General features: G+C 36.1%; 3 protein-coding genes across 4 annotated transcripts; 1 reads left to right on the forward strand and 2 right to left on the reverse strand.

Moving 5' to 3' along the window:
* Positions 1 to 2,537: 2,537 nt before the first annotated feature.
* LOC133858656 (uncharacterized) lies at positions 2,538 to 4,193 on the reverse strand. Its single transcript, XM_062294130.1, has 7 exons — positions 4,039 to 4,193; positions 3,854 to 3,971; positions 3,702 to 3,745; positions 3,488 to 3,598; positions 3,243 to 3,335; positions 3,050 to 3,156; positions 2,538 to 2,918 (listed from the first exon to the last, which is right to left on the reverse strand). Exons 1-7 carry the CDS (start codon positions 4,128 to 4,130, stop codon positions 2,773 to 2,775), a joined length of 711 nt encoding a protein of 236 aa, XP_062150114.1. The 5' UTR covers positions 4,131 to 4,193; the 3' UTR covers positions 2,538 to 2,772.
* Positions 4,194 to 14,532: 10,339 nt separating this feature from the next.
* On the forward strand, positions 14,533 to 20,154 carry LOC133863858 (auxin response factor 2A-like). The gene is made up of 16 exons (XM_062299982.1): positions 14,533 to 14,920; positions 15,041 to 15,156; positions 15,266 to 15,361; positions 15,505 to 15,561; positions 15,653 to 15,808; positions 15,915 to 15,999; positions 16,162 to 16,252; positions 16,438 to 16,602; positions 17,299 to 17,418; positions 17,537 to 17,612; positions 17,685 to 17,853; positions 17,959 to 18,108; positions 18,207 to 18,766; positions 19,043 to 19,233; positions 19,404 to 19,579; positions 19,810 to 20,154. Exons 1-15 carry the CDS (start codon positions 14,893 to 14,895, stop codon positions 19,543 to 19,545), a joined length of 2,202 nt encoding a protein of 733 aa, XP_062155966.1. The 5' UTR covers positions 14,533 to 14,892; the 3' UTR covers positions 19,546 to 19,579; positions 19,810 to 20,154.
* Positions 20,155 to 21,318: 1,164 nt separating this feature from the next.
* LOC133863867 (aspartokinase 2, chloroplastic) lies at positions 21,319 to 26,248 on the reverse strand. 2 transcript variants are annotated; one of them, XM_062299993.1, is made up of 13 exons: positions 25,578 to 26,248; positions 25,417 to 25,499; positions 25,239 to 25,279; positions 24,937 to 25,091; positions 24,702 to 24,851; positions 24,486 to 24,581; positions 24,173 to 24,289; positions 23,301 to 23,420; positions 23,124 to 23,216; positions 22,906 to 23,022; positions 21,888 to 22,004; positions 21,686 to 21,748; positions 21,319 to 21,590 (listed from the first exon to the last, which is right to left on the reverse strand). In XM_062299993.1, exons 1-13 carry the CDS (start codon positions 25,989 to 25,991, stop codon positions 21,426 to 21,428), a joined length of 1,731 nt encoding a protein of 576 aa, XP_062155977.1. In that variant the 5' UTR covers positions 25,992 to 26,248; the 3' UTR covers positions 21,319 to 21,425. The 2 variants fall into 2 exon arrangements, 1 of the variants encoding a protein (XP_062155977.1); XR_009899453.1 differs by lacking the exon at positions 21,319 to 21,590 and having other exon boundaries at positions 21,684 to 21,748; positions 21,888 to 21,988.
* Positions 26,249 to 27,998: the final 1,750 nt, after the last annotated feature.

A 27,998-nucleotide genomic window follows, 5' to 3' on the forward strand; every position in this document is an offset into this window, starting at 1 on the left:
AAATTCTTGCAAGAACTGTGTATGCCGGCTGAGATTGAGCCGGGAAGTAGTTTGCAAAATCAGAATCAGTTGGGGAGAGGAATAATGCCGACCGTTTTCTTGTTATACCATAACAAACAAACAAACAAAACATCATTGTTCCATTAAAGGAATCTAATCTAATCTAATCTAATCTAATCTAATATATTTAAGCACAAACCAAGAGAAAGGAAATCCTAGAGTGCCTACAATTGTGGCAAGTGGCGTGAATTTGGATATACAAATATAAGCAAAACGATCAAGCTTAGCAAAACAATTATGTCGCTTACTACACAAAGTAAAGCAAAACAATTAGGATATGCTCCCACTTGTCTAGTCACCTATTCAGGCAATTGGGTATAGCAATTTAGGTAGCTAATTAATGTAGATCTCTATTCTAAACAAATTAGGCAAAGCAGCAATAATTTCTACCATTCAAATAAAGTATTTACGTTTGACTGGTGTGTTTGGTTGGTATATTTTTCAATATTCGAACCAGGTTTTTATTCAAAAACCCGGAACCCGGATCCATGAGGAATAAAACCCGAAAGTCTTTGAATATTGTTTAAATGCAGTTTGGATTTCAAGGTGAAATAATAGAGGAAAAGCGTGGCTTTTGAGGTTTATAGTATTAAATGCTGCTGGCTGTTCATTTTGAGTTTTGTAACATATTTTTTTAAAAAATAAAAATAAAAAATATACTAAACAAAATTAATTTGTTTTTTTTTTTTTAAAGAAAAATAGAAAAATGGGGTGGCCAAAAGCCACCCCTAGAGTGGCCGGCGCCACCTCTGGGGGTGGCTCGCGTCCACCCCAGGGGTCGGGGGGTGGTCGCGCACCACCCCCTCAGCCCTAAGGGTGGCTTTCGGGCCACCCCCGTGGTCGGGGGTGGCCGTGCGGCTACCTCCAGTGGCCGGGGGTGGCTTTCGGGCCACCCCAAGTGGATTTCGGGGTGGCCCGAAAGCCATCCCTGGGGGTTGGGGGTGGTGCGTGGCCACCCCCCCTCCCCAAGGGGTGGCAGCCACCCCAAAAAAACACTGTATTTTTTTTTTCTCAAAAATAAAAATAAAAATAAAAGTTTAGTTTTTTTTAGTTTTTAATTTTAATTTTTTTTACAGTTTTTTTTATTATTAGTTTTGTTGTTTTTTATTTATTTATTGTTAGTTTTAATTATTTTTTGTAGTTTTTTTATTATTAGTTTTAATTAATTTTCAAAAATTTAACACTTATTTTCATAGCACCAATCATTATACACAACTTTTCATACAATCTAATTATTTCCAATCACTTTCTATCATTAAAAAACATTTTTTTTCCAATCTCAAAATTCAACATCCAAACACATTTTTACTACCTCGAAATTCACAAACAAATTCAGAATATTATTCATATTCGAAATATTCAATACCACTGATAGAAAAATAAAAGATCAAAATCTCAAATCTCCTGTTAGAGGATTGTGAGAGCCTCCAATATTTGAGCAAGGAGCCCATTTGTCTGAATAGGTGTTCGGGCAGCCCGGGTACCCTACTCGGACAGAGGCTCACAATTGCACGAATCCCCAACAATCCGGATCCCAATCCAAGAAAGAAATTGAAGAGGTCCACATCTCAAATGTACCTCAAGGAGTGGCTTCGACTACACTTCCCTAGTTCCCCCCTTCCAAAATCGTTGTTTCGGTGTTGCTTTAACTCCTTTGTTGATGATGTCAAGAATGTGCTGAGAGAGAATTGACAGACGCTCTCTCTGATCGATTGGCCAAAAAGTCCTCATTCAATTTGTGAAAATAAAAGAGATAAGTAATAAGAAATGGCTTCTTCTGAGGGTATGACACCAATAACCAAGAGTTATCTGGCTTCTTATTTCCACAAATACCCATTGGCACCAATTTCTCACATCTCTGTTTGGTTTGCGATAACTTTTATGAACAGAACACAAGGTTTCTATCCTTTGTGGTTCTACTGTTACGATTATGAGAAACTCATCAACAATATGACCTAACCTCTCTGAATATTTCTTTCCTATGTGGTTTATTTTGGAGAAAAGTACTTCATTAATAGGAGCAAATGTTGGTTGAATTCTTTTTCGCTTCTGTAAAGACAGAAAGTTGTGGATTTCAAACGGTGGATGTCCATGTCCATTAGTTCAAGGGTACCAGGCATTTGCTGATCAAACAGGTGGGTGTCCAATTGTCCATGCTCTTGAGAGAGAAGCATGACCAAAAGAAGTCGGCAAGGAAGAATAGTTTCTTTTTTTTCTTTTTGGCTTTAGGGCATATAATAATTTAGGGTTATTATATAATAATTGTAATTATGCAACTTCAGAATTTCAATTCTTATCATACAGTTTTGTTACATACATTAATGAGCTTTAGCCTGCATGACTGCCTGTTTCGATAGGATGCATGAATTTCAACTTTTAGGTTTTTTAGATATTTGAAACTGCCAATGAAGTCTTGGCCTTATGATGCAATTTCACCTCCGAAGGCACCACAAAAATTAAGCTTTCGATACCCAGAATTAGATGCATGTTGAAATTTTGAATATTCCACTTGAGAAGCTGTTCACAACGTTACAATGGTAAATGTGTCGAAGGGAAAAAAAGCTTAAAAGAAAAAAAGAATTGTAGAATAAGATACAAATATCACAAACTTAATGATGACAGTAACAAGGTAGAACTCACACACTTCAGTTCATTCAGCAGAGACTAATTTAAAAACTACATCGATCTCCATGACTAAAGCAAGACTTGTCATTACGGTTCAATGTCTTGGGTGATCCCCTCCAAAAACAGATACTGCAGAGCTATGGAATACTTTGCAGTTCTCGTCCTGGCTGAGCTGCCGCCACTCCCCGAGCTGCTGTTGCTTTTCGTCAGAACAAACGATCCTGAGCCATCACCTGCAGCACAAAATCCCAATACAACCATGTAAAAGCATACAATATGGATCCATAAACAACAACAAGAGTGCATATTATCAGAGACAATCAGCTTTCACGACCAAAAATGGTTGTGACATATAAAAGCCAACCTTTAACTGTAAAAATGGCTGGTACCCATCTCTTATAGATGAAGAGCAGCCTCGGGGAGTCTCCGTGGTGTGTGTCTGACAAGAGAAGCTTGCAAGGCCTCGTCTTACTACCATACACAAATCTTGTTAATTCTTGTCACAGAGGAAAATTAAGCAACACAACATAACAATAACGGTCAAATTGGTCACTCACTTCGCATGATTAACTGCGTTGTGACACAAAGCTAGAGTCCGAACCATTGCCAAGTCTCTTCCGCGAGGATTATTATATTTCTCTTGGCAGCTCCTTCGGATTATTATATCAGCGAATCAAAAAAATGATAGTAAAAATTGCTACCAATAGCAAATTTTTAAATTAAACTAAAAAAAAAACTTCTTTTGAGAATTACAAACTAAAATATTTCTATGCACTTCTTGCATGATAGGCAAAATACGTACCTTTCCTCAAACAAGTCTCCAAAATCATCGACAACAACCGCTGCAGGAAATGTATCATGCAGGTGGAATGCAGCAAAGTAATTTTTAATTCCTTCTTCATCCTCCACATATCTTTGAGAACATTAGAATTCTAACCGGTATTAATATTAAGGTTTTGATAATATGATCACTACAGTTCTACCCTTTTTTTCCTTCAATAGGTTTGGTTGCTTACTTCATTTGTATACGCTGAAAAGTATCCGAGGACGGATCGATGCCCTGAAAAATTGAAAATGAAACATGAACAGAGAATTGAAAGCGGGCGTGGGTGTTACATTAGAGAGAAGAATACACAGTAATTAGTTGTTTGTGCGAGAGAAGAAGCACCTGAGACAGATAGGGGGGTTTGCTTTCTAACTTGCGCCGGTTGCATATGAACACCACTTGACGGTTGCTATGCGATGCGGAGTTGAATGCGAACTGGAATAGCAACGAGGTCTTTCCGCTGCAAGTCCACACATAGTTATAGAGAATTCAAAGACATATCATTCAGAGAGATGGATAGCACTTACCAGGAAGGAGGCCCGGATAGAAGCATAATTGGGTCGGATTCGTTGTGGTTGAGGAGGTCCGTCTGCCTCATTGAGAAGAACCTCTCTACCATATTCGTCGAAATTTTGCGCAACTCTGTCGATGATAGTTCATAGTTGTGGTTTGTGGTAGTGTATCTGTGCGTGTGTGTGTACGCGCGCGCTTGGCCCAAATTTTTTAAAGCTCGTGTCTCGACGCCTAAGTCGGAGCCCACCTTGAGCCTAACAAATAATGAGCCACTGAGCCACGCTTTTGGTCAAACGAAGTGGGAAATCCAGGTGGATTCAGTTCAAATCTGGCCCCTTTTGTTTTCATGGAGGCCCATGATAAAATGTTTGTGAGCTTAGAGGGTCGCACTCGCTGCCAAGCATAAGTAAACAACTCATTTTACTATGATGATGAATTAGTGTTTGTCAGTTTTCGTTAAAAAAAAAAAATATATATATATATATATATATATATATATAAATAAATTTAAGAAACATCAAAATATTAGTTAAGTGGGATAGGAATGTAGTATTCAACATTAGAGAAAATTGTATTATTGGTTTATGTAGTTAGCCTAAATTACAAATTACTCTCTCTGATATCAAAATTAATTCAAAATTTGTTAAATCACAAGGACAAAAATGTATTTAACCTTTAAATTTAGGGTTAAATACAAAATTGCCTCATGTGGTTTACAAACTTTATTTTTTTCTCCATGAGCTTTAATCATATATATATATATAGGAATCACTCAGAACATTGCATAATATTGTGACAAGTGGCCTTTTAAAATGCAGCCAAATGTCCTATTTTTGTGTAAAAACAGTTTTATTTTCCTAGAAAATAACTGTATCATATTTTTGTGTAAAAGCAGTTTTTTTTTTCCCCCCCTAAAAAATAACTGTATAGGTAACTATCATTTGTAAACACTTAAATGTAAACATTGCATACATAAAAAAACTGTTACAGATTTTTACCATTTGTTCAATATCCACAGCCTTCTTATTTCTTTCTTCTTATCCACTACTTCTCAAATTTTTCGTGTTCTTTTCATTGAAACTTAGAAAATAACACGGAAAAGACATTTATTTTTATATTATATTACTATTTTTTATCTTTTCCTTTTTTGTTTTTATTTTACGAGTGATGTTCTTTTGTTTTTTTATTAGTGTCCTTCTTTTTTGTTCTAATTTAAACATTATTTTCTTGGTAAATTTTACACTGAATTCTGAAAATGATGGTGAGAAAGAGATTTTCATATCTTCTTTTGTTTTGGTTCTTATTTTTTGTTATAATTTATGTATTATTATTTCTAAAGTATTTCTTTTACGTTATATATGCGAAAGATGGTCGAAAGAAAACATATTTATGTGACAAAACTTATTTTTATACCTATGAATTTAATTGGAACGTAAAAGAGAATGGTAAATAATCCGTTTGTTTGTCTTTATTTTTTGTGACAGATTTTGTCCTTATATTTTGTTTTAATTTTTACATTAATTATTACTTCTGTACTATAAGTATTTTCTCTTATGTTATATATGAGAATGATGATCGAAAGAAAAAATATCTATTTAACATGAATTCTTTCTATACTTATGAATTTCATTGAAAAAAAAAAAGTGTATGGAAAAGACAGTTATTTTTTTGTTAGATTAGTATTAATTTTGATTGGGTTTTGGAAAATGTGTTTGCAGGGTCGTGTTCTAAGAGAATGGTAAATAATTCATTTGTTTATCTTTATTTTTGGTGGTTATGTTATTCAAATTCCTTTTTTTTTCTTTTTTCCTTTTTCTTCTAATTTTTAAATTATTTTAATTTCTTTTCTAAAAGTAGTTTATTTTACGCCGAAAAAATCTCTATTTGATAAGACTTTTTCCTATACTTATGAATTTTATTGGAACCAGAAAAAGTATACGGAAAATGAACTTCTTTTTCTATATATATGTTAGTATTTTTCACTTTCTTTTTTTTTATTTTTTTATTTTTTTTTTATTTTTATAGCTTTTAATTGTTTGTGGTTCTGTTCTTTTGTAAATTTGACAATAAACTCAAGGAAATAATCTTGAGCGAGGCTTACATTGTTTTTGGTACAGAGTATTAACTATATTAATATTATTATTAATTTTCTATAGAACAAAGTATTTTGTAGTAGAGAGGAAGTAGTATTATATATGGTTGGGATATGATGGATTGTTTTGTTGATTGAGTTTTGTTTATGCTGTTGAGTAAAAATATAGGGACATATACGTTAAGCATTTATCCTCTAACTATCTCTTACCCATTTGCATACAATTTTTGTTTTTTATTTTTATTTTCTCTTCTAACTTAAATATTATTTTGTATTCAAATTGATTGTTTTTTCTTTTGAAAATTTTATACTCAATTCATGGAAATGATGGTAACATAGGAGAGATTCCTATCATTATTTTTGATACCAGGTATGACAATCTTTTAGTCTATGCAGTTATTTATTGAGTAGTTTTTTTTTTTTTTTTTGTGTGTAATGTTCGTTGTTTGTTACATACTTAATTGATGGACAACATTTTTTTTTTAAAGGTTTTTTAAATGGATTATAATTTTTTTCCTTATATTTTTTATTTAGATTTTGGTAGCCAATTACTTAATTGAGTGAAGAAAAGAAAATTTGTTACTTATAATCTCTTTAAGACCTTTCAAGTAAATTACAATGAATAAAAATACCGCGTATCGTGCGGGTTATCAGCTAATTTTTATTATAGATGGTACCTCTGATATGGAAAAAGATGAAAATGGTACCTCTGTTCATTTTTCCATCCAAAACTGACGGAAATCCACATCAGCGCCATGTGACACCATTCAAAATGCAACATATGGCCACACTATTTTATTTTTTAATTTTAAGGCTTTTTTCAAATTAAAAAAAGAAAAAATTGTAGGCCACCCCTTTTGGGCCCCAATGGCCAAACCACCTCCATAGGCTACGGTCGAACCACCCCCAAGATTTTTTTTTTTTTTTTTTTGGGGGGGGGGCTATGAGGGTAGTTTGGCCACCCCCAAGGACCAAACCCTCAAAATAAAAATAAAAATTGAGGGTTTGGCCATAGGGGGAAGCCGGCCACCCCCATATGGCCCAAAAAAGTCACCGCTACAAATTTTTATTATTATTTTTTTAAAAAAAAAAAAAAAAAAACCTTAAATTTTTTTTAAAAAATTAGTGTGGCCACGTGTCGCATTTTGAATGGTGCCACGTGGCACGGACGTGGATTTCCGTCAGTTTTGGATGAAAAAATGGACAGAAGTACCATTTATATCTTTTTCCATACCAGATGCACCATCTATGATAAAAATTAAAACTCAAGAGGCAAAAAATAAAGTTTGCAAACTATAGGGATGTGTAGGGTATTTAACCCTTTTTTTTTTTTTTTTTTTTAATACATATAAACTTCATTTAAAATGAAAGGACTAAATTAAAGTAATTGCAGGCCTTCTAAGACCTCAATCGAGTCGATCCTATTCCTATCAACCACAGAGATTTTTGTTTAAATGAATTGGTGCTAGCAGGCCGCAGCATAACCTAGTTCCTTCGTTTCCGCAAAACTAGTTCTTCCGTTCTTGTAATAATAATAGCAAATTAGTAATCATAAAGAAGGTAGACAAGGAGAAGAGATGATGATAAAATAAGATTTGCATATTTAACCTTATCTTTCTATGTGGAAGAAGCTGATGCCCATGTCGCCGGCCATATCCATGGGGCGCCCCCCCCTTCTAGCCGAATCTCAAAAGACTTCTGCCAAAGAACTTTACTGTTTGAACTCCAAGATTTGTGGGTTAAAAAATAAAAAAAGAAGTAAAAAGTAAAAAGAAAGGCAAAAAGGAAAAGAACGAGTAAACAATTTCGGCTCAATTGGTAACGGATCCATTTGCAATACAGTATGCTGAACAATGAGTCGACTGTCCACCCTAGGGAGGCTAGGCAGTGGAACATTTCTTTTTGCTCCCTTTGATTAAAAAGAGAGCAAAAAGAAATACGTTCTAATGATCTCCCTTAATTATCAAGTAAACCTTCGTTCCATATTCTTACCTTATCGCGCAAATTAGCTCTTATTAAAAAAAATAAAAAAATAAAAAAAATAAAAACTGTATTTTTCACTTTTTATCTTTCATAACTTTTATAAATATACACTTAAATTTTAAAAAAGTGTCAATTTATTTATTTATTTTTTTTTGCCAATTTTAACCCTCCGTTAGGAATTTCCGTTAAATTCTGTCAAAATTTTTAAAATACCCTTGTATTTTTTTTTTAAAAAAAAAAAAATTATAAATTTTTCAAAAATTCGACATGAATATTTTTTACAAATTCCGTTAAATCCTAACTAATGCCTGCCTAAATCCTTGAAATTTTGGGTATTTTAGAAATTTTGACACCTCTACGTCAAATCCAAGAAAATTCTAAATGAGAGTTGAAATTAAAAAAAATAAAATAAAATGAAAGAACACTAAATTGACACTTTCTAAAGTTGAATGATATGATTGTAAAAGTGACGAAGGATCAAGAGTGATAAGTGAAACTTTCTTTAAAAAAAGAAAAGAAAATCAAGAGCTGATAAACAATGTCACATCGGCCCAATAAAATGAATGAGTAACAAGGGTATAATATGTAATCTTACTCAATTATCAGGGTTTAAATCATTTGGACAAAACTTTTGGCTTGGATGAGGATTTTTATAGTAATTCTACTTGTACATTAAATGTTTATAAAAAATTAATGTGACTTTTAAAATTATCATCGGGCATGTGATTGATCAAATTGTGATTTTAAAAGTTACTTTATTTTTTTTATAGACACTTAATACACACGTAGAATTACTCGAATTTTCATGATGCCCGAATTTGATTGAAATTTGACTAGCCTAAAAGAGAGGCTGCAAAGCCCGTATGTTCTCAACAGGTGACTATCGCTTAAGCAAAATAGGCTGTAATTTTATTTTATTCTATTTTTCATGTGATTTACTTGCTTTTGGGAATCGAATCCCCTCCCAAAAAAAAAAAAGAGTCAAAAAAAGAAATGGCATACCCGTACGGTGCTTTTATATTTCTTATAATGGACAAACAGAGATGAAAACTAATTGAAAAGTGGGATTATCCTCGTAATCATGGTCGAGAATAAAGCAATGAAGGGATAAAAAAAAGATGTGCAACTGAAACCGATTTTTCTGTTGTGCGCCCAACCCAAGCAGTGGGTAAAGTAGGATGTTCCCAAATCTAGATTCCTCGTTTGGATCATCATGACGGATCACTTGTGCTAGAAGACGAACCCAGTGGACCCATTTAACTTATTCAATGAACCATCTAGCGTGAATACATGGCTCACTGACGCTTGCTTATCGTCTAGTCAGCACCAGCTTTTGGTCATATTAGCTTCAACAACTCCATTATGCTTCGCTACACAATTAATGGTAACCATTAAAAAAAGCTTCATTTTCATATAAAGCGTGAGCTGAGTTCAGTGTTTACATATGCTGAGTATCATTTTTAACAATGCCTAGAAAACAAAAGTATCATTTTCACAAATATTCTTGGGAAATTTAACTTCAAATAGCAGGTTTTCTTGAAAAAAAGGTGTTATGCTCGAGGGCGAAATAATGCTATCTTCATATAGGCAAAAACTATCCTAATCTGAGCAAAGTTTTTTTTTTTTTTTTTTTTTTTTTTTTTTTTATTCCAATCTGGAACTCAATTTATTATGTTGAAATGTATTTTTAGAATATGTAATGTTCACATGCATTTTTTTAATAATAATAAAAAAATACATATATTTTAATAGAGCATGTAAAACTATATCTAAGAATTAGACATTGCATATCAGTTTAATAAAACGAGTTCTTCGACTCGGTTTAGAATAAAATTTTGTCCATACGACTTTATCAACAAGTTTTAATATTTCGTTTGGTAGAATGAGCATTCCATTAGAAAAATAAATAGTTATTACCTTAAATGAAATAAGGTGTAATGAAATAGTTATTCGTACTCATTTTAATTTGGTAACAACACATATGCTATGATTGAAATTGACTCAAAATTACTAAAAAAATTCATATTATTTCTCTCTCTCTCTCTCTCTCTCTCTCTCTCTTTTTGGTTAAATACCTTTAACCCCATGTGGTTTAAAGACTTTATTTTTTGCCCCTATGCTTCATTTCTATCACATATGGTACATTATTTATGATTTATGGCTAAAGATGAAGATGGTACTTTCGTCAATCTTTCATTCAAAAACTTAACAGATTCCCCGTCACTAGTCTTAAAAAATTGATACGTGTCCCAATGCATAGTTAAAAATTAAAAAACTTGGGTGGGGTGGCTACCGGTGGCTTTCAAGACACCCCCGACCCATTGGGGTGGCAGCAAGCCGCCACAAATGGGCTTGTGGCCTGTGGGTGGTGTGCGACCACCTCTGGGGTGGCTTGTAGGCCACCCCCCCTCCCCAAATGTGGCAGCCATACCTCCTAAACCTTTTTTTTTTCTTTTAAATAATATTTTTTAAGTTTTAAATCTTTAATATATTAATTATTTTTTTATTAAGAGTGACATCCGTCCCGTTTTTATTGAGACTGGCGTGACAACCTAATGCACTAGGTAAGTTTATGGACAGAAAACGACTTCAATAAGTAATTTGTAATTTTTACCTACCACAAGGACTTTAAAACTATTTTTTATACCACATGGAGTTATTTGTAAATTAAGCTAACCATATGGACCAATTTTGCATTTTTCTCTTATTTTTATTAGAGGAGTGCTCTAATAAAATAACAAATGAAAGTAAGAGAATAGTATAAAAAAAAAAAAAAAAAAAAAAGATAATTGCACTGTTGGTCCCTGTGGCATGCCATAATTATTTTTCACTCCCTATGGTTTAAAAAGTGCATGGGAGGTCCTTGTGGTATGCAATAATTACAAATCGATCCCTGACGTCAAATTCTGTTAAATTTTGTAACAGATTCCTTCAAATACCACGTCAGCGCCACGTGTCGCCATCTTATTGGCGACACGTGGCGCTGACATGCACATCTTAATAAAATAATATAAATTTATTAAATTATAAATAAATATACTTATTTTTTTTAAAAAAAAAAAAAACAAAAACAAAAAAAGAAAAAAGAAAAAAATGAGGCAAGGGGGTGACAGCCACCCCCAGGCAATGGGGGTGGCCGCGTGCCACCCCCAGTGGCCGCCGGGGGTGGGCCGCCTGGGGTGGCGCGCGGCTACCCTAGTGGCCGGGGGTGGCCATCGGGCCACCCCTAGATCTACTGGCCACCCCCAATGGCCTGGGGGTGGCCGCGCGCCACCCCCGGCGGCCTCTGGGGGTGGCGCGCGGCCACCCCCTTGCCCCGTTTTTTCTTTTTTCTTTTTTTTTTAAAAAAAGTATATTTATTTATATTTTAATAAATTTATATTATTTTATTAAGATGTGCATGTCAGCGACATGTGTCGCTGACATGCACAAGGACCTCCCATGCACTTTTTAAACCATAGGGAGTGAAAAATAATTATGGCATACCACAGGGATCAACGGTGCAATTATCCCTAAAAAAAAACCCATTCAACTAACGGCCAATTTTAAAATAACCCCATAAATTTTTAAGTGTGCTAAAGTGATCCATCAAACTACCAAAATATGCAAAAAAAATGCTATATTTTTTTTATTATATTCCTATAATTCCGTTATTTTCCTTAAAAATAAAATAAAAAATCAATAATTTTTTTTTAACCGAAAAAAAAAAGAAAGAAAGAAGATAAATGCAAAATCAGTTCCCTTAGTTAACCTAAATTATAAATAGCTCCCTAAGGTATAAAAATAATTCAGACGTTAACAAAGTAGGCCAAAATAACAATTTAGTCCGTAGAGTCAAATTCCAACAAAACACTTGACGGATTCCATTAATGTCCATGTTAGCACCAATAAAATGACGACATGTGTCACTCTTAATAGAAGAAGAAGAATAAAAAAATAATAATAAAAAAAAAATGCAAAATTAGTCCATGTGACTTACATAATTTACAATTAATTCTCTGTGATATAAAAATGAACTTAAATGTCCTTATGGTATGCCAAAAATACAAATCACTCAATGCAATCAAATTTCGTTAAAACATTTGATAGATTCCGTTAGTGTGTCACATATAGGGTGGGCAATTTGGGTAAAAACGAGTCGGGGTTGGGTCAACCCAACTGACCAAATTACATAAACATATATAAGGGTCCGTTTGGGTTTGCGATTTCAAAAAGTGCGATTTAAAATAACGATTTTAAAATGTGCGATTTGAAAAAAATGATTTTTAAAAACGCAGTTAAGCGTTTGGCAAAATTGCAGTTTGACTTTTAAAATTGCGAATTTACCTTTAAAATTCTGCGTTTTCAAATCGCAATTTTTAAAAACGCAGTTCCCAAACGATCTATGTTCTGCGGTTTGGTTTAAAATCTCACTTATTGTCTACGAAATTGCAATCCCAAACACACCCTAACACGAACCTGGCCTGATTATTAATTGGGTCAAAACATGTAACTTGAACACGACCCGCTTATTACTCAGGTTGCCCGACACAACCCGATGAACCTGTGCCCACCCCAAAACCCCAATCTGCGTACCCACCCCAGAACAGCAAAACCCCAATTTGCACTGCAGTCATAGGAGAAAACCAAACAACACAATCCGACGAGAGAAGCAATCCAATCTAGCAATCCTTGTGGTTTCCAAACCCATCTCGCACAGGAAACCATGTTCACAGCCAACAAGCGCCAAATCTAGGGCTCCCAAGTTCGCGAACCGAAAACTTGAAAAGACAACACTGAACCTCAGACGGCGTGAACGGTGAACGAGCCGTTGGGGACAATGTCGTTTTGGAGGGCTGGGTGGTGGAGCTCAGCTTCGACTTCAAGAGCTGAACTTCGATGGTCATGGCTGCGTGAACGGTGAACAAGTGAAAATGAAAAGGAAACGAGTGAAAGCTAGGTTTCTTGAAGTTTTTATTTTATTATTATTACTATTATTTTATATATGTAGCCGTGTTATAATCGTGTTGACTCGATTATGACCTGAACCCGATAATCACAAGCCCAAACCCTATATTTTCGTGTCGTGTTCGCGGGTCGGGTAAAAAATTGCCAACCCTAATCACGTCAGTACTAATAAAATGACGACACCTGTTATTGTTAATGACTTGGCTGGGGGTGGTGGTGGGCCACCCTCAGCCAAGTGGTGCCTGTCGAACCATCCCTTGTTTTTTTTTTTTTTGAGGCTTGCTACACAGGGGACGGTCATCCGTACCCTGTGAGCCTTTTTTAATATAAAAATAATTTTTTATTATATATGGGTGATGGGGGACCGATGAGTGTCCCCCATCCAGCATTTTCTTTTTTTTTTTTTCCTTTATTCTTTTAATTAAATTTTTTATTATTTTTAAGGATTTATTTATTTTATTTCCTTAACTCTTTTAGTTTTATATATTTTATTTATTATAGTTGTGAAATAATTCGTTTAGAACTTTTGTACAACTTTAATAACTTATTATTTTTCTCTCATTTTTTTAAAAAAAAAAAAAAAAAAACTAACAATTTAATTTATTTGCTACATGTAGGTTCTAAATATTTAATGGAATCTAGAAACATGTTACATGTACATCTCTTTTCTAAATTAATTATTGGATATGTAGATCCCACATGTAGGACCTACAATGGAACCTACAGTCGACTACAAACCTAATGATTGATTTAAAAAAGAATTGCGTGAGAGAAATATAAGAGATGTAAAAAAATCATTTCTCCATCCAATGGTTATTTTTTTAAAAAAATTATTAGAGTTATACAAAAATTGTACATAAATCGTAATAGTATCATATCATATATTTATATAGTTTAATTTTTTTTTTTTTTTTTTAGCTTTTAATAGAATAAAAATATATTATTTTTGAAATCGACGGTCAGTTGAAAGAGCCTTTTTGTATTTTTCTCTTAAAATAACTTAAAGTAACCGTGTTATCTTCGGGGCATCTACTTCTAATCTAGGCTTTAACCAAGATAAGCGCTGATCTGATCACCTCACAGAAGAACAACGAAAAATTAAAAGTGACAACTATTACTTCTTTTCCACGCAAAGGGGATATTTTATTGGCGGGTGATCTACCAACCAGGTGAATTTATAATCTCCCTCTTCAATTAAATCCCTGTTCCTCTCTCTAATCCTGCCTGTTAATAACAGGACAACTCCTATTCCCGAAATCGGAACTACTTTCCGTTTAGTTGGAGACAAACGTCGTTTCATGCTAGCCAACCGGACCTCGACACCCCATTACCAACACTAACGGGCGTCAAGGCCGGCCGTGAACCATTTGCCGCTTAACTAGAGGACAAAGCGTTCAGAGAAGGTACAGTACCGGTTGCCCACGGCTCGACAATAATTCTGTTTCAGGCTTGAAATAAAAAAAAAAAATTAAAAAATAAAGAAAGAGAGAGAGAGAGAGAGAGAGAGAGAGTCAGTGACACTCGCTCAAGAAAACGAAAAGGGCGTGAATAAAGGTGTGGTGCTCGGACACTGTACGAATAGTAATGGCAGGGAGTAGTAATACCGCAGAGACCGTCGCAGAGGAGTCAGAGAAAAAGGATGGAGATGATGAGAGCCCAAGGAGACCCCCAAAAAGCGGTTCTTCAATCGAGGAGCTGATATTTTGGCAGAGCGACATCTAAGCCTTAGTTTGCCCCTAACCTAGAGTTGGTACACTTCATTATTATTGTTATTTATTAAGGTTTTTTAGAGCGTTGAATGGTGATGATTATCGATCAGTTGCGGAGGAGGAGAATTCCTTGAGAAATGGCGTCTTCGAGTTTTCCAGTGGCCGGTATAGTTTAATCTTTCTAATTCCGAGGGATTTGAATTCAGCGTTTCGTTGAATTCCGGTGTTTATGATTGTAAAGCAAGAGCGTTGAATCAGTGTTTTTTGTGGTGATGGATGGTCTAGATTCTGAGGAGGATGCGCTGTACAAGGAGCTGTGGTATGCATGTGCGGGACCTCTGGTCACGGCCCCTCGCCGAGGGGACCTCGTTTTCTATTTTCCTCAGGGTCACATCGAGCAGGTACTCCACAAATCTCTTCGGATTTTGTGCAATTTCTTTTGCTCATCTCCGATTCACAATTTGGAGCTGCAATGGGTTTCTTTTAATCCTTGTATATATATATATATAGGTTGAGGCGTCGACGAATCAAGTGGTTGAGCAGCAGGTGCCGGCGTATGATCTTCCTGAGAAAATCCTGTGTCGCGTGCTCAATGTTCAGTTAAAGGTAAGAGCTTGCGGTCACATAATCTCATTGCAAGTTCTTCAGAGGCATATTTGATTTTTGTTTGCTGCTTCCAGTCACATAATCTCATTTACTATTTTTTTTTTTTTTTTTTCGATTGGAATTAAAAAATTCAATTGAGGAAGGCTGAACCGGACACCGATGAAGTGTATGCTCAAGTGACTTTGGTTCCTGAACTCAGTGTATGTAATTCTGAAAGTGAATGTTTAAACTTTGAAAGTGAACTAAAAATCGTAAGCAATGGTAATAATAATTTGAATGTGTTTTGAACAGCAAGGAGATAATTCGGTGGAAAAGGGGGCTCAGTCTCCTTCCCCTCCTCGGCCTCGTGTGCATTCCTTTTGTAAGACCCTTACAGCCTCGGATACGAGCACTCATGGTGGTTTCTCAGTATTGAGACGCCACGCTGATGATTGCCTACCTCCACTGGTTAGTTCGACTTTCGTCCTGTGTCTTTATAGCCTATTGCTTGCTTTATTTCTTTTTCATTCGAGTTCTGAGAAATGTTGGCAATTGCTGGTTGGTTCTCTTGCAGGACATGTCCAAGCAACCTCCGACTCAGGAATTGGTTGCCAGGGATTTGCATGGAAATGAGTGGCATTTTCGCCATATTTTTCGAGGTATTATTAAGTTTTATTGGCCACATTTATCGAATTCCCTGGTCAATTTCCATTTTAATGACATTGCTGCTAAAGTTTCCATTGTTGTAAGCTTCGATAATTGTTTAATTTTGTCTATGCACTGTACTTATGAAAGGGTGAAACATGAATATTAAATGCCAGGTCAACCAAGGAGGCATCTCCTTCAAAGTGGTTGGAGTCTTTTCGTCAGCTCGAAAAAGCTTGTTGCTGGGGATGCTTTTATTTTCCTCAGGTTTACTATCATCTTCATTTCAACCCAGTTTCATGATTGTAAATCCCTGTTAAACAAGTTCTTTGGTTCACTAATGACTACTGGTTGCACCATGTTGTAACCATTGGGTATGTGACCTTGTCAATTAGTTAATTTAATCATAAGTCCTTCATGTCTGATCAGTTTTTAGATCATTTTGCTCTCAGAGGTGAAACTGGAGAGCTTCGTGTAGGGGTAAGAAGAGCTATGAGGCATCCCAATAATGTTCCATCTTCTGTCATATCTAGTCACAGTATGCATATTGGTGTTCTGGCAACAGCATGGCATGCTGTTAAAACGGGTACAATGTTCACTGTCTACTACAAACCAAGGTATGTAATTTTTCTTTATTCATTTTTGTGGGGTGGATTCATTTCTTTTACCACTCAAAGAAATGTATTGAAATTGAACTAATGACATGGTAATAAGTTGTTAATGTCTTTGTTTATCCAGATTTTTTAGGATAGATTACATATCCATGAACTATTTCATTTGGTTGTTAAGTATATAAATTACGTCTCAAGAGTTTTACAGAATGGTATTGCATTATTATTTTTTTCTTTTTTCCCCCTTATGATTAACATGCATTTTACCATTAAAACTGACCAATGTTTTCTAAAAATTAGGAATAGGAAAAAAAAAGAAAGAATGGAAAAATCATATTCTACCCCGATAACCAGAGTTCATGTGTCTAGAGCATTACTGCCAACTTCAAAGCGGCCGAAGCAGACAATGAAAATATTGTTGATTGCAGAAATCTTGTCAAAATTAGACATTACAAGTAAACTAATTGTCTGTCTGTATTATGTAACAGTATATGTTTTTCTGGGAATTCTGATATTTTGATATCATCATACATTTTCAGAATATCATGCCCGTGTAAAATATTAATCTTTATACATATTCCTGATCGCAAAAATGTCATGCAAATTGAATCTGTGTATAGTGTAATAGTATTGCAATTTTATTTCGTTCTTGCCATTACTAATTTTTCAATCCATGGCATTCTTGTAAATAATATGTTATAGGACAAGTCCTGCTGAGTTTATTGTTCCCTTTGATAAATATATGGACTCCGTCAAGAACAACTGCCCTATAGGGATGAGGTTCAAAATGAGATTTGAAGGTGAAGAAGCTCCTGAACAAAGGTATGGTTTTTCTTGAACCATGCTTATCATATATATTTTTTTTTTTGAACTTCAAGAATGAAGAAGGGGAAAAACGTGAAATGACAAATTTGCTGACATCCCTGTCTTTGTGGTCTAGGTTCTCAGGCACTGTGATTGGAACCGAGGATACTGATCCTGTAAGGTGGCCTGGATCAAAATGGAGATGCCTGAAGGTACTATACTATGGTGCATAAGCTGTTAAATTACGTAATCTCTTACATGCAAAACCTTGTGTTCTTTTGCAGGTTCGATGGGATGATACTTCTCCTGTTCATCGTCCAGACACAGTTTCCCCTTGGAATATAGAACTCGCTTTGACTCCTACTCTAGATCCCCATCCAGTGTGTCGACCAAAGAGGCCTCGTGTGAGCATGGTACCATCATCTACTGATTCCTTTGTTCCTGCAAGGGAAGGTATAGAACAACTTGCTGACATGCTTCAAACCCCTTCTGTCATCTTATAGTTTGCTTGTAGTTTGTTTAGGCACTAATATAAAGCCCCATCATTTAAATGATTAGGTTTGTCCAAAGCTACTATAAACCCTTTGCCAGAAAAAGCTTTATTAAGGGCTGCACAAGGTCAAACAATCTTGGCCATGAGAGGTTTCTTTGCTGAGAATAATGACTCAGACACCGCACAAAACCCTGCTTCTTTGATTCAATCACAAGGTAAGAATCAAACTGAAACTATTTTTGGTGAAAGAGTGGGACCAGATGACTGGTCCTTACGTGATGTATGAAATTGAAGTATATGAATCCAATTCCAGGTTCTCTGACCCTGCATGAATCCTACGGGTTCAGTTGGCCCTTTATTGATCAAAATCCTGACAGTGCTGATCGATTGAAGAAGCATGTTTTAGATCAGGATCAAAGATCCAATTCCCTTGCGAGTTCGCAGTTGATGATGTATTCCTCGCATAACATGTTGGAGCGCAGCATGAAACTTCCTGCAGCAGCAGTTGAGCAGCATCCAGGAAACAGGTTGTTACCTCTGCTGCCACAAACAAATATTGAAGAAGTAGTGAAATCTAAAAGAGATGGCAGTTGCAAACTCTTTGGAATATCCCTCATTGGTAATCATGTGGCAACAGAAACAACCTCGGTACATGCGAATATTATGCATAGGCCACAAGGGCAAATTGTTCTTTCACCAGGCCAGCTGCAGACTTTGGTGTCTGACCTACCGTTTCAGCAAGTGGAGAGTCCAAAGTGTGCAGAGATAGCAATTAGAGATGATGAATGGGGGAAGCCTTTTCAAGCTTTAGAGCAGCTTTCTAGAAATGTTCAGGGCAGGCTTCAGAGCAGTTCAACCAGAACTTGCATTAAGGTTTTCTCTTATCCATTTAAGTGCCATTAATTTGCAAGCTTAATTTGTCCCTTGAAGCAACAGTGAGTGTGTTGTTTGATATTCAAATATCTCCCTTGCATTTTCCTCTTGCCTTGGAAGAACACTAGAACAACTATAAAAAATCATTTTATTTATCAAAAAAAAAAAAAAATGCAAGCTTAATTTAGATAGTGTTCTCTTTTTGGACAAGTGAATGCAAAATTTCACTTGTGTTTCCATCTAGAATTTGATCATTTTATATCTCTAATGAAACAGGTCCATAAGCAGGGGTTTGCTGTTGGGCGGTCTGTGGACCTTACCAAGTTTGAGGGCTACAATGAATTGATAGCAGAGTTGGATCATATTTTTGAATTTAACGGGGAGTTAACTGCTCCCAACAAGAAGTGGCTGGTGACTTTTACTGATAATGAGGGTGATATGATGCTTGTTGGAGATGATCCTTGGCAGTAAGAACTTGGACTTCTGCCTTTTCTTGGCTTTTCTATTCCCTCCTTTCTTTCTGTCCCTCGATTGTGAAGTTGTTTATCTACTTACCGTATCATCATAAATGTGGAAAAATTGAGCTTTTATAACTTTGTTTTAGTTCCAATCATGTTTCTGTTTCTGGATGAATCAGAGAATTCTGTAGCATGGTCCGTGAGATCTTTGTCTACACTCGCGAGGAGGTACAGAAGATGCGCCCACGACCCTTGAATCCAAAAGGAAATGAAAGCTCACCCGTTCCAGACAAAGAGATGGGTTCAAAATTAGTTGAATGATTGACACACCCTCAGGAGTAGGTCCCAAATACAGGTTTGTTATATTGCCTTTTACATGGTTGTGAATAAGCTTAGATTTTTCAGTCAGACCTTATAGATGGCTGTTCTTCAAAAGCAACTCAAACATTGGAAGTTTGGTTCAGCTCTAAACTCCAAAACTATTTTAATAATCCCATAATATTTCTGATGTTTATTTTTGGGTGGGGAGGGGGTCTCCTTTTTCTGTACATTCTCAATTCAGATACCTGATTATGGGGAATTCAGATGTCAGGTTGCGTTTGTTCAGGTTATGAAGCTGGAAAGTGGGATGTGCTGGCACTATCAGGCAACTTCAAAGCCCTTATCTTTGGCAGTGGCTTTTTCACCTGTTTACTGCTTGGATTTTTGGTTTAATTCCAAATGGTACATAGTCTTTGGTCTTTCATTTTCTGATTATTGGGGGTGAGATAAGGAAAAGTGAAAGTATCTATTTTAAGAAGCTTCAGGAAGCTTTCCACATTCTGAATCCGCTATGTACAGATAATTTGCATGTATACCTCTTCACGTTCAAGTGTAGGCAAGAGCTAAAACGTAGTTTAGATCCTTGTAGTGATCTCTTTGCTGGCATCATCCCTTAATTCTCTTCTGTCTGCTTTAATTTTAAGAATTGTCTTCCTTAGTTCTGTTCCATCTGCTTTGATCTTGACTTTGCTTCCCTCACATTACATTAGTTTTATGACACCTTTATATTATTAACTTCACTGGGGTAAATAATACTTGTGCTGGTAGCATTTTGTCTTGAGAGAATTGATACGATTGGAAAATGGTTTCTGGAGTAGTCTTCTCAATGCAGTTTCTTATTATTCAGTAGTGGTGAGGGAAGAAAAAAAAAATTGAGGAATTGGTCATGGGATAAATGGGGACAAGTGCCATCAATTTTGGAGGCTTATGAAGTTTTTCTTTTTTAACCCTCCACAATTGACTAGATTTAGTGATTGGAGTGTTGCTTTGTGCACTATCAAATTTACTACAATGTCTTACAAACCCGTAGAAGTATCACGTAACGGCCCGTTTAATAACTCCACTCCCCTCCTCTTATGGGTGAAATTTTTTTTTTGAGTGAAAGTAAAATGTAATTGACATGATATAAAGTAGAAAGAATTTCTATGGAAAAGTGAAAAAAAATTTGTGCTGTTGTGGATTTTTTTATTTAAATAATAATAAAAAAATAATAAAAAATTATTGATGTGATATAAAAAGTAAAAAAGGTTAAGAATGTTTTAAAGTTGATGTTTTTTGGGGAGGTGAAAATAAGAGGAAGAAGAAGGGGAGGGGAGGGGAGGGGAGGGGAGGGGAGTTATTAAATAGGGCAACAACGTAAGAGTGTCACAATACTTACCACGTCAAGAAGTGCCTTTAGAGAGGTGAAGGGGTGGTCAATCATCCCACCAAGCTTTAGAGAGAAGTTTGGTATGGTTAAAAAGTATGGAGATTTTAGTAGGGTGGAAGAAAGCTTTTTAAAGCAAAATCCCGAGTTCAATGGTTTAACTTTGGAGATAAAAATTTAAAGTTTTTCTTCAAAGCCGTGAAGCACCACCATAATTGAAGTAGGATTTTCTCAATGTGCAAATAGTACAAACAATATGGGTAACTAAGGCCGAGCCACCCCAAAAGTTCTTGGAGGTGGCACAACTACCGTGGAAGAAAGAGTTAGGGTTGCGTGGTTGATGTGATAGGGTCACCACGTCCACGTCAGTAGTAAATCTATATTACCTAAAAAAACGTGACCAAACATTTCCCTTGAAATTCAAACACGGTTGGATAGATGGCAACGACCAATAGAAATTGTTTGTTGAGAAAACAATGAATCAATGGAAACGAGAATTTACTAGGAAAAATAGTCAATGACTTTCTATTTGGCGAGGCATAGCTGAGCCATTTCCAAATTCACCATCTAGTATTAGTTCAGAGTCTTCAGACAGATCACCACTCTCGAAAAAGGAGTTGTGAAGGGCCTTTACGCATTGTTCAGCTTCACTGTCATTTACTATTAATGAAATATTCACCTGGTTGATAAACCAAAAAAAAAAAAAAGAACTAAAAAAAGTTAGAAAACTGAACAAAATTATATCAGTATTCATGAGAATTATGATAAAGAGACCTTGGATGCCCCTTGTGAGATCATCTGGACATTAACTCCATTGGTTCGAAGAACATGAAATACCTGCCAAAAATGAAGCCACTTATGTGATGTAGAAGGTAAAAAGAGAAAATCTGTTATGCAAATGACCCAATCTAAAAGCCCCAAACTCTCAAAAAATAGAAAAGGATTATGGCTTGGGATAATCTCTATTATACAACACCTTCTCCAGTATCAACGAGGAACGCTGAACATTGCCAATAAGAGAGATGATTGATCTGCGCTGCAGTAGATTCACGACTGCAATTTTCTCAAGCTCCTCCACTACATGGTCAAGTTCCTGATCAGGTAAGACATCAGTGTAACTTGATTTAATACTAAATCAGGCAATCCAACAGGACTCAATTTAGACCAAGGGAGAGAGAGACACAAAGAAAGTTTCAATAGGGCAGGTAATTGCATTGATTGCGTAAGCCGAGAATTGGATTGACCACAGTTCTATGTTGCAATTCAAGAATGAGCTTAGCATGACGATGAACATAAGAAGAGGGATATTTAAAAGATATATTGCTGAAACAAAAATGTTGCCATTTGAACAAGAATGTAGATGTGTTGAATGATGTAAAAAGCCTAAGCTTGATAAAGCTGGTGGCGACATTCATGCTAAACCAGTGGCACCTAATTATCAACATTGACAATTAATTTAGAGTCCACTAATGAATTTGAGTACCCAAAAAAAAACACCAATAACTATAAAATATCATCATAAGAACTGGTCCAAATAAGATATATTAATTAGATACTCAACCAAGTGGCTTTTTTCTGACCTCTATCGTACTAAGCACTGCAACACATCTCATAATTACATATTCAAATAGCCACAAATTCACCGAGAGGTGTGCTTGCTTGGGATAGAAATTCCCAACAATTTTGCTGCTCGAATTGCTAATAATTTGGACAGCAAATGTGAGAGAACTTTCATCGGACCCACCTACCCAAATAGGTCTCGAGCAGCCCACTCACCTATTTACGAGCAGCACACTCACCTATTTACATTTGTTGCCTGGATTGTTGCCCAGATTGCTAAAAATCCGAGCAGCAAATTGATAAAAATCCAGATTCACTTGGATGCACCTCCAATAGGATTGACAGGCAAATTAGTGCGGGACGTCATGTAAACCGCAAAGTAAGATGCAAACTGAGAAAATAAATAATAGAAGGATATACTATCATGCACTTGCCTGCTGAATCAGTTCTCTGCTCCAAAGTTTAGATGGATCTAATGTCAAAGATATACTAACTTCACTCGTAGCAACAACATCCACGGATATGCCCAAATCTTCGAAGATTGAGAACACCTACTTGGAGGAAAACATCAAGCAAATAGCATTTACAACTAGCATCAGCCGTGAAAGCAGCAAGTGACAGAACAAAATCAAATTGAGGAACAATTTCTCACCTTTGCGAGGAAGCCAAATTGACCAAGCATGCAGGTACTAACTATATCCAACATGGTAACATTCTGCTTCAAAACTATGCTGGTCAGCACAGCCTGTAATTCATTTAGGTGAAGAAAATGGTCAGTACTGTTGGATTCCTCCAAAGGTTGGACGACAAAGTTTCAACTGCTACAAACCTTGCTCATATCTCTTGTCTTAGTGATGAGGGTACCAGGAGCTTTAGGGTTGTATGAATTCTTGACCCTAACAGGGATATTTCCCTCTCGGGCTGGTCCCATTGATTGTGGGTGTAGGACCTGCATACAGGGTGTGAATATGAATATTTCCCGTATGCCCTTGCTTTCACCCAAAAAAATAGAGAAAAGAAAAGAAAAGGATAGAGCCTAAGTCTTCTTTTCAGATATCAACATTTTGGTTGTTGAAAAAAGCTAGCTGAGTCCCAATAATATAGTTTCATCAGAAATCCATAAAAGTATAACACGGATATTACTAACTACCAAGTTTGTCCAATGAACAAACCCAAAACAAAAACTGCCTGTAGAGCACTTAGTCACACCTGGTATTTTAGGAACCAAACCAGGAGTTGGAAAAAAAGATGATCATGAATAATGCTATATGTTCACGGATATTACTAACTACCAAGTTTGTCCAATGAACAAACCCAAAACAAAAACTGCCTGCAGAGCACTTAGTCGCACCTGGAATTTTAGGAACCAAACCAGGAGTTGGAAAAAAAGATGATCATGAATAATGCTATATGTACATGTAAAAACTAAATATATATATAGTCCATAACAAATTAATACCCTAGAAGAACCCTTACACATGCACACATGTGTAAAGGATTGATATGTCCTATACATGGACATCAAAGTGAATAACTGAATAAGCAAGGGGGCCTTTCTCTCTCTCTCTCTCTCACATACCCAACTTCTGCACGATATACATACTGGATATTCTCTACAAGATGTGACACTTTAACCCACTGGTCCAGTCCAGCTTTAATCACAGACTATATCTAAACAGCAAGAAGCAATAGAAATCTAACCTGAGCACCAAAGTATGCGAGCTCTGCTGCCTCGTCAAATGTCAAATAAGGTACAGGTTCTGCAAATGGATAGATACTAGGGTCGCAGGTCAAGACACCATCAACATCTTTCCAGACCTGTTAAAATGTTAATTAAGCTGGTATATAAGATTGTTAATATCTGTCAAAACAAGATGTTCATGAAGTTCCCAACTAAAAATGCTATAAAGTTAGATCCAGACAGAAAGTATAGTATGAATACATGCATGAATCATGATTCCACACGTGTGCATATGAGTTCTTGCAGTACATACACTCAGGTTCTTATTCTGACCTGAATTTCCCGCAAGCCTAAGGCTTTGCCAATGGTTGTAGCGGTCAGATCACTACCGCCCCGACCCAAGGTGGTAATTGCACAAGATTTCCAGCCCTACAATAAGAGAAGACATAAAACATGCTCACAAAACCCACTTATACACTGATTTAAGTAAAACTAAAACAATGTTAACTCCTAAGCAGGAAATTTAATGGAGCAGCAGTTCACAAGGACCTTTCCAAGGAAGCCAGTAACAACGGGAATTGCAGGATCATTGATCCAATCACCATGTAATCTCTTGGCAACAGCTGGGTAAGTTGCTTCCAAGATATCCGCATTTGTGAAATCATCCGTGGTTATGAAGCCAATATCAAACGCATCATACTGCAAAAAGAAACATAGTTCGCTACTGCTGAAATTGACGGGTTGGCAAACTAATAATACACAATTGACGAAGAATATTACGTACTTGGTGTGCTTTAATACCAATTTTATTCAGATAAGCCGCAAAGATTCTCGTGGACAGGCACTCTCCAAATGAAACTAAATAGTCTTTCGTGCGGAGAGTTAACTCTTTCATCACAGCTATTCCTTTCAGAAGTTGCTCCAGTTCTTCCAAGTGAGCTATCAAATGTCTCACACACGCCCCCCCCAAAAAAATCCAATTTCCACATTAGGATCAAAATTTTGGGTAGGACACTGACAACAAGTAATTGAATTTCATAAACAAGAAGAAAGACAATTCAAGCACTTAAATTACAGAGTCCTAACCAGAGATAACAGAGCGATCAACTCCAAGTTCATCTACCGTCCTGAACAATCAAACACCACACTTGCTTATCACGCAGAAATAGCTATAGAGCGCCATTTCAATCTTTTATAACATCTAGGAGTAATTTATATTAAGTTCAATAAGAAAAAAAAAAAAAAAAAAAAAAACGAAAGAAACCTAAGATGCAGCTCTTTTACAAAGCTCAACTCTTCTATTTCCGATGCCTTAGAGGCGCCACAACTGACAGCCTTCTCTCCAGCCTTCATCACAAGCATTCAATTCCATAATTATCCCTCTCAATATAACAAAATAAAATCTTCTCTGTGTATGTGAAATACCAGTAAAAGTTTGTTAGTGGTTTTTCCCATAGCAGAGAGAACAACTGCTGGCCGTTCCTCAGGGAAACCGAGAATAAGATCGGCGATCTCTCTCATCCTCTCCGCCGATGCCACCGACGATCCTCCGAACTTCATTACGCACGTGAAAGCCTCCGCAGTTCCATCAGAGAATCGCTCCTCTATCTCATCCTCTCTGAGCACAGCCTCGACCCCTCTTTTTATCATCGCTCTCCTCCTACTATTCTTACAAGAATCTTCAATTGCCGCACATAGCAATCTAGAATGCGAAGCCACTGAATCTGAGAATTTGAGATGCTTCAATGTGATAAGCATATGTTGTGGCCACAATTTTGAGCTCCGTCTCACTCCGTGACATGGAATTTTGACACCGTGTGCGTGCAACGAAGCCGCCATTGTTGTAGAGTGAGGATTTTTACTGATTGTATCGAAGAATTTCGCAGTCTAGGGTTTCCCCGATTCAGAGAGTACAAACGAACACAAATTCAATAGCGAACATGTTGTTGTAGAGGTTTTTGTCTCGATTGTGATCATTGATCAAATGAATGAGAGAGAGAGAGAGAGAGAGAGAGGAAAATAGTAGTAAATTAGTAATAAAGATAGATAACCTGCGATGAGGCGGAGAGCCATTTATTTTTTCGGTAATTTAGTTGTCCGTGGTCCGTGATCGTCTCTGAGACCTCTTCCATTTATTTTCAATCAGTTACCGCCAGAACTGGAGTTGACCGGCCCAAGTTATTGAGTGGGCCCTTTTTTTTTTTTTTTTTTTTTTTTTTTTTTCTTTAATTTTTTTTTTAAAAAAAAAGTAGACATATGTAATTGTCAACGTGCCTTTTAAACTATCATAAACTATCAATCGGTGTCAATGTGCCCCAAAATGACAAAAATATCATTCATAAATGTATAAAAATTCTTAAACTTATATAAAAACAAAACAAAAAACAAAAAATTATTTTAAAAAAAGGAAGAAAAAAAACCATGTATTTGATTTTTTTATTTTTTTTTAGAATTTGTTTTATATAATTTTCAGTTTGGACCACCCCTTGAATTTTCAGTTTTCTCGTTTTTTTTTTATTGTTATTATTATTTTTTTTGTTTAAAAAAAAAATTCTTTCAAAAAATAATCGTTTTTTTCCCCTAATTTATAAGGATATATTTGTTTTATTAAATTTTTTTTAAGTTATTTTTGCCTTTTTGTTAGCTTTAGGCATAGGGAGACATTGATATTTTTTGTTTTTAAAATGAAACAGTACAACTGATTTCATATATATCTGAGTAACTAAGAACAAGAGCGAAAAAGGATCGAACAACTCTTTTGCTCTGTAGCAGTTATTTCCCCTTGAGAGAGCGAAAAGTAAAAATCTTGGTTGTTGAGGAGGAAAGCACTATGCTTCCCTCCTCCCATGGTGTTTTGTCTTTGTATTTTTAGCAATTGGTAAGGTGTTTTATTTCTTAGGGTGACGTTGTTCTCTTGGAGAATAAAGCAGCGTTGTCTCGTCCTTTTCTGGGATGGAGATGTAGTTTTTATGTTTCGTTGTGGTTTTTCTTCAGAGAAGGACACCCAATCTGGGATGAATTGGTTTCACAGTCTTGAGTGAAACGTGTTTGTTCCAATGTGGTCAAGTAGGTAGACGAGAAGTTTGCTGGTAATTGCCAAGCATGGCAGATAGTAGATCAGGTTCTAGGAGATGATGCTGGTGGAATAAACAGTGGCCCCTTACATTGGTTGCACACAGTGGCTTGCAGCGACAGCGGTAGGAGGATCAACCGCTACTAACAGTTGTTGGAGGGCCGGGCTTTGCGCTGGAAAAAAGGGTATCCGTTTTGTTCCATAACTGGCACAGTTATAATTTCCTCGATCCGCACCTGCCGCATGGATACCGCAGGTTTTTATGGAACTGTTTTTTGTGGAGCATGATCATCGATCTTTGTGGCATGCAGTCCCAAGCTTGGACGTACAAGTGGTCTTTTCTAAGGCTATTGATGCGGTTGGTAGCTTACAGGTGGCTTCAACCGTCTGTTTTTAACATAGTTTTGTACGTGTCCATGATTTGGGAAATTCCATTGTAGAGACAACTTGCAATGAGACATTTCAAAGGTGGAGACTTTTCAGGAGATCACCATAGCGACTTTTTCTTATTCTGGTTTTGTTGTTTTGTTTTTCCTATATTTTATTTCAAGCAGCCTGCTCCGTGATTTAAGATCAATCCTGGTATGTAAAAATTATTTTTTAGCTCAGAATATGTGTTCTCTCTTAGATCAAGTAAAGATTTATGTCATGCAGAGACATCATTCTATACTTGTCTACGTAGAATTTGTAGCAGTTGTGGTTTGTAATGGTCTGAGTTTGACTTTACCTGAGTGGAATAAACTCCACTTCTGTGCCTCTGACTTGGTTTATCA

The sequence above is a fragment of the Alnus glutinosa genome, chromosome 1 (assembly GCF_958979055.1).
Source record: "Alnus glutinosa chromosome 1, dhAlnGlut1.1, whole genome shotgun sequence".
Taxonomy (NCBI): Eukaryota; Viridiplantae; Streptophyta; class Magnoliopsida; order Fagales; family Betulaceae; genus Alnus; species Alnus glutinosa.

Excerpts from the sequence above, each read along its gene's own strand:
- LOC133863867 (XM_062299993.1), bottom strand. The coding sequence starts at position 25,991 with ATGGCGGCTTCGTTGCACGCACACGGTGTCAAAATTCCATGTCACGGA. Across the intron at positions 25,500-25,577 it reads CCACTAACAAACTTTTACTG|GCTGGAGAGAAGGCTGTCAG; the intron begins GTATTTCACATA and ends CTTGTGATGAAG. Across the intron at positions 23,023-23,123 it reads AATTTGGCTTCCTCGCAAAG|GTGTTCTCAATCTTCGAAGA; the intron begins GTGAGAAATTGT and ends TCCTCCAAGTAG.
- LOC133863858 (XM_062299982.1), top strand. The coding sequence starts at position 14,893 with ATGGCGTCTTCGAGTTTTCCAGTGGCCG. Across the intron at positions 16,603-17,298 it reads ACTGTCTACTACAAACCAAG|GACAAGTCCTGCTGAGTTTA; the intron begins GTATGTAATTTT and ends AATATGTTATAG. Across the intron at positions 18,109-18,206 it reads TTCTTTGATTCAATCACAAG|GTTCTCTGACCCTGCATGAA; the intron begins GTAAGAATCAAA and ends ATCCAATTCCAG.
- LOC133858656 (XM_062294130.1), bottom strand. The coding sequence starts at position 4,130 with ATGGTAGAGAGGTTCTTCTCAATGAGGCAGACGGACCTCCTCAACCAC. Across the intron at positions 3,746-3,853 it reads AACCCCCCTATCTGTCTCAG|GGCATCGATCCGTCCTCGGA; the intron begins GTGCTTCTTCTC and ends TCAATTTTTCAG. Across the intron at positions 3,157-3,242 it reads AACGCAGTTAATCATGCGAA|TAAGACGAGGCCTTGCAAGC; the intron begins GTGAGTGACCAA and ends TGTGTATGGTAG.